The sequence below is a fragment of the Spermophilus citellus genome (assembly GCF_964194105.1).
Source record: "Spermophilus citellus genome assembly, chromosome: 3".
Classification (NCBI taxonomy): domain Eukaryota; kingdom Metazoa; phylum Chordata; class Mammalia; order Rodentia; family Sciuridae; genus Spermophilus; species Spermophilus citellus.
Window position 1 is genome coordinate 34,000,884 of NC_138184.1, and position 6,000 is coordinate 34,006,883.

The following is a 6,000-nucleotide window of genomic DNA, read 5'->3' on the forward strand; positions in this document are numbered from 1 at the left end:
ATCTCAGCAGAGTTTTAAAAGTCATGAAAGGATATGTGGGACCTGCAGAAAACTAAGTAAACTTTGAAGGTGGTCAAATCCAAAATCAAGAACACTTCCAAGGATATGAAGGTCTCTTGTGACTATTTTTAACCTTCATGTCCAAGATTAGAAGATATTTAACCAGTTTTGAATCTCTTTTCAGATATGAACCTCTTTTCAGAAGGTCTTATAATAGATAGGGGGATAAATCTCACGAGGTCACCAAAGGTGATTATCACTTTGTCTTTATAGAAGTTTAATGTAAAAGCACAGAGGAACATAGGGTTTATTTAGGGTCCTTCCAACTCACAAAAATCAAAGCATATACGATATGTAACTGCTGTAACATTTCTTTGAAGAGCCAAAGAGGCATCAAGCATCCCTATTACAGAACAGAAAGTACCAGTCACATCATGAAACTCTGGTGTAAAAAAAAACATCCCTCAGCTGATCCAGTTTTCTAACCATTTCCTATTTCAGAAACTTTGAGGACATATGACCATGAACCTGCAACTTAGAAGATAAGCTGATGTGGCATTAAGCTCCTATTTCTTTTCTAATAAGACAACTGTGGTCCCCTCAGGAGAATAAACCATGGCCCCCAGCCAAAAATCCAAGAAAAATACCATTGCTCCCACATCGCTATTTCCCATTCTATTTATAGGACCCTTATGTGAGAGAAGATTTAAATTCAGTTTTCAAAATTCTTATTCTCAGTTTTCAAAATTCTTATTCTCATGAGAAAGAAGATAACATAATTGTCTGATACATGTTTGCACATTACTGTTTTTAAACTCTGATAACCTTCCCAACCTCACCCCAGACAGCCTGAAAAAACTACATTACATTTTATTCTAGTTTGTCTTCCATTTATATTTTGGTAGAATAATTTGATCAGACACCTAAAGATCTTCCCACTAATGAAACCAGGATTTGCTAAGGAAAAAAAATTACCATGTCTGAGTGTCCATCAAAAACAAAAACAGTTATTCAAAACTGAAACATAGCAACCATCCTTAAACTCTAGGAACCAGTAAGAGTACCAGAGACAGGCAAGGGTTAACACTGACAATTTCTAGCTTAAGAGAAGGAGGCATCATAATTTTTTAAGGCAAACACCTGGAGAGAAAAAAAGTAGTATTTTGTTTCCATCTGAAGAAATTGCAGACAAACATGAAGCAAATCACATCACAGGAATAGTCAATTATCTGAACATGCTAATTAACTAAATGTAATCAACCCGCTTTCAGTCCTCTCTTCACCTGCTGTAATATTTCTAGCGCATTGCCTTTCTTATTCCTTACAACCAGTACAACATTAGACGGTCTGCATGGTGCAGCAAAGAGAAACAAATAAGCACAGATTTTTGCTGATGGCAGGAATTTCTCTTGCTCAGGGCATATGAACCAACAATATGGAAATGGCAGCACCGCCTTTATATTTTAATTATTCTCCACACCTATTTTACAAAAGAGACTTAAAGTTCAATTAGGTAAGGTGAGGTTCTGTTATGGTTATTTCATAAAAACTGAGCAGTCATTTAAAGTAGTAAATATGCAGTCATGACAGAATTAAATATTCATGAAATCAAGAGTGACTGGGAAGCTGAGGATATCAGAATATTAAAATTCATCATAGTTCTCACAATGTAAATCTTGTATGCATTTGTAAGGCACCCCGTCCAGTCTAGAGTGTGTTCAAATTCCAGTTCCTTGGTAGAGTGCCATTTAAATAACAATATTGATTTTGGTAGATAAACAACAATCTTGATTCTTAACTCACTTTCAAAATGCAAAACAATTTTGAACATCCACAAATCCAAAACTTGTTAAGTGAACTGTCTCCAAACATAGAACAGCAACATTCAATGTGATCCCGACAGGTTTCAGTTATTTGTTTAATCTACTAGTATCTTAGGAAAGGTCCCACAGAAACCAAGGGAATCTCCAAGGAGGAGGACTTTACCAGACGCAATTTGCTTCTAGCCAGCAGAAGCACCTATTTTCCTGTACATTTCCTTACTGAGCAAAGGGGGGCAAGTAGATTGACTGACTCTGCTTCGGTTCCAATATTGTCGTTTGTTGAACCAACTTTTCCCCAATATTAGCAGCCAGTTTCAAAATGTACTAACAGACACAAGTGCACTTTATACAGACAACTGAACAACACTAGCTTACACACAACTAAACTCCAAGTGTGTACAGAGACAGAAGACTGCCCAGAGACAAAGCTGTAATAAATATGCTCTACTAATATTACTGAGGCATTATTTCTATGCTATTTCCTCTACTTTACAATTTTCGCTCAGTAGAGAAAACATCAGCATCAGAGAATGGCATTTGAACATTTCTTACTGGAATTCAATTACCTGAAAAACTCCTCACTGCACAGTAAGTAGCAGCTATCCCCTAGTCTACAATGACACAGCAGGGCTGCAAAAGATTTGCAGGGTTCATCTGCTGCCAGGCACTTCATTCCTGCCCTCCTAGGCAAGAGAATGTCAGGTGTGGAGAAACACATACAGCTTGGAGCTGGGTTAAGCAATGCTCTCCATTCTGCGAAGGAGCCAAACTTTGCTCCCATTGTTATCTTTAGGTTGATGTCACCTCCCTCCAAGGAGTCTCAGAAGATACTAAGCAGCTCCAGAAGGCATATTTCCCCTAGATCAATATCATCCGAATGAGCCTCTGTTAGACTGGGAGGGCAAGCAAAGGTCTCAACACCGCTCCCCCGAGGTGCTGTGTTCTGCCCTAAGCATCACATCGCTTGTACCAGAAGACTTTTCTCTGCACACATCACTGAACACCGAAACCAGGACAGACTTCAGCACACGCTTTCCAGTTCGGAAAGTCACTATCGCCAGTGGATTCCCTTGAATCCCACGCCTTCTCCACATCTGCCACCCCCACCCCCACCCCCACACAAACGAGGTAAGGGGGTGGGGGAGCGGAGGGGTTAAAGTGACAGCCACTACTAGAGCTCCTCGGTTTTGTTCAAAAGATGTCACAGCGGCAACACTGTGGACCTACCTTGCTCTCTCCTTTCTCGCCGTTGGGTCTCGTCTCTGGATCGTCGCTGTCCTCAGCGCCTGCACTCTCGCCGGGCAGTTCATCCTGAGCCAGCTGCTGCTGCTGCTGCGGCTGGGGCTGGGGCGGCTGTGGCGGCGCCTGGCAGGCTCCGCCAGCCCCCTGGGAGCGGGGGATGGGCTCCGGGCGCGGAGAAACTCCCTCAACATCCATCTCCATCTTCCCATTCACTGGAGGGCAAGACAAAAGCGGAGCGGAGACTTGGCAGCGGCGCCCGGCGGCTCCTCAGCTGCCGGTGGCACGCATGGCTCGCCGAGGAGGGGCCGCCTCCCGCGCGCCCTCCCTCCTGCCACCCTTCGCCTGCGCTCCCCTCAGCTCCGTTCGCCCGCTCGGCTCCGGTACTGGCGGCGTCTGGACCCGGGAGCGCAAGAAGCGAGTGGCCGCGTGTCCTTGGAGCGGTGGCCTTCAGGCGCCCCCGGCAGTCCCGCTAAGCAGAGCGCATCCCGGCGGCGGCGGCGCCTCCCAACCCGCGCGCCCAGCCCCGTGGCCGCCCGGGGACTTGCTCTCCAGCCGGGTCTCCCGATCTTCGCTGCTTTCCAGCGTCTCCAGGGGCCCCGCGGCGTTTCCCCTCCCTTCCAACCTTCGGAACAAAGTTGCTGGAAGAACAAACCAGATCGCCGGGATTTGCCCGGGTAACTGGCAGGAATAGGGAATATCAGGTGTAAGTGAAATCCACCATGCCCACCCGCTGACCAAGAGCCAACCCTCACTCTTGCCCCCTCCCCAACGCCGAGGGGCCAAGAAAAGGAGGGTGTTCCGACCTGTGAGAGGTGGTAGCGGCGAGGACTAGGAGAGGAGCATGCGGAGGGCTCTTGGCTGGTGAGCCCACCCGGAACCCCAGCGACCCACTCATCCACGCTGACCCTTGGTCCCCCTCTCCTCCGTGGCGAAGTGCGCCTCCGGGGTCAGTCCCTCCCGGGAGTGTGTGTTGCCCGAAGCTCCATTCCTAGATCTGCTCCGCCGAGGCGGCTTCGCGCGGCACAGCCCTGCACTACAGAACTGGAGTGGAGAAGGGGAAGCCAGTGGCAAATTCCGGGCAGGAAATCGACCTAACCTTGCTTCAGCTGGGATTTAGGGTTAAAATTGGGAAGGGGTGGGGCCCCACGAGGATCGTGAAGACGCGAGTCTGGTGGCGCGCCGGAGTTTAGCATAAAGGTCGACAGCTGAGGATCGGTGGGAAAGTAAGAGGAAGAAATGAGATGGGTGCCTAGCTTTTACAGCAACGTGCCCCGAGGTGGGCTCCAGCTGGGCGCTGTCTCTCCTAAGTAGCGAATCCACCTGTGCTAGAAGGGCGACTCCAGGAGGCTTGGGTGATTACCCCAGGAGCTGGCAGTGAGTTCTGTCTATAATATAGAGAGATGGCAAGCGAAGACTTGGAAATTTTGTTAATTCGGGGCTCACCATCAGGTGATAGGGATGACTTCTAAATTTCACAACTGCACTTGGTTCTAGGGAGTAGTTTACAACTTCTTAGAAACTGTGACAAAAACTCTACACGTCTAGAAGGGACCCTGGAGCAACTATGGAGAGAAATAGCGGGTTATTAAGAACCTGCTTAATATTAAATAGAAGCCATTGTTCTGGGCTTTGAGTTCCATAATGCCCTCAAATGGATCAGCAGATAAATGAACTATTCATACACTTCTTCAGAGAGTAGCTTTTTCTCTTGACATATAATGTGAAACAGCACTGGTCTAATGAAACTGGAAAATTGCATTGTTTAGCTCACTGTTTGGCACTGACTTAACACAACTTTCACATAACAAGACCCACTGGCCCAATAAATGCAGTCACACAAGAGCACATCATTGGTTTCTATCCACCACTACAATCTCTTAATCTCTGATTCTGTCAGAAATCTCCACTTTAATCAGTGTAGACAGCCCATTAGGATAATGCAACTATGAACATGCTTTTGAAAAGGAAGAAATTAGGGACAGAATTACCCCCACCCAATCAATCTCTTTTTCTTCAATATTTCTAAAAATTAAATTCAAATTCATTTTATGGGTTGGGAATGTGTTAAAAATGATTTTGCTTTAATCGAAGATTCACTATACTTGTAAATGACATTATGACCCTATATGTAGTAATGTACCCGCAAGAAAATAGATATATGCCTTTTAAAGATGTTATTTAGTCTCCATTTCCTATCCAGTGCATGGTAATAAACCAACAATTCTTACAGGATTTTTATTATGGTAAATTAGATTATGTGTATAACGTGCTTAGCAAATTACATAGAATATCCTGAGCACAGAACAAACATTGTCTGTTATATTGAAAAGAGTAAGATAGGACACATTCACCTTGAGCATTTATCTGAAGATCTTGATTTAGGAAGAAGCTACCATTTTAATTAATCTTTACTTAAATTTGCTAAAAGAAGATATCTGCCATCTTCAGAGAACGAAGCCCCTTCTGAAGACAGAAAGAAAGTCAGTGTTGTTTTGTGCAATGAAGTTTTGAATTTGACAGATTTTCCTTCTACAATGTAGAAATAAAAATCACATGTCAGTTCAGACAGGAGTTGGAATAGCTGACTGGTAAGTTATTATTCTTCCATGCTTGTTACTTCCAAAATGTGTTTGTGAACTTCTTTCAAGGCTTAAATGAAGATTAAATTTAAAAAAAAGATAAAATACTTTCAACTAAGTTTGTTCTAAATTTAGGCATATGCTTTTAAAGATTCCTATTGTTAAATGCAAATATTTTTCTTTCTTCTGCCCCTCTATTTTCTTGGGGACACAGATTTTTTTTAGCATCTGTCATAAGTAAATATGGACTCAGAAAATATATTACATTTCAAAACTGTTGATTGCACCTAATTATGCATGTAAATTGCTACTTCAGGCATACAGACAGCTTGCAACATTTTGAAAATTTTGCCCTA

At 44.0% G+C, this 6,000-nt stretch overlaps 1 protein-coding gene across 1 annotated transcript in view; it reads right to left on the reverse strand.

The window, feature by feature from the left end:
- The window catches only part of LOC308643332 (uncharacterized protein), a gene marked incomplete at its 3' end in the record, with an annotated part of 608,590 nt that extends 604,819 nt beyond the window's left edge, over positions 1 to 3,771 (reverse strand). The window contains exon 1 of the mRNA XM_081283228.1: positions 3,051 to 3,771. Coding sequence (XP_081139354.1) covers positions 3,051 to 3,266 — 216 coding nt within the window. The 5' untranslated portion in view covers positions 3,267 to 3,771. The remainder of the gene's footprint in view (positions 1 to 3,050) is intronic.
- Between the last annotated feature and the right edge of the window lie 2,229 nt (positions 3,772 to 6,000).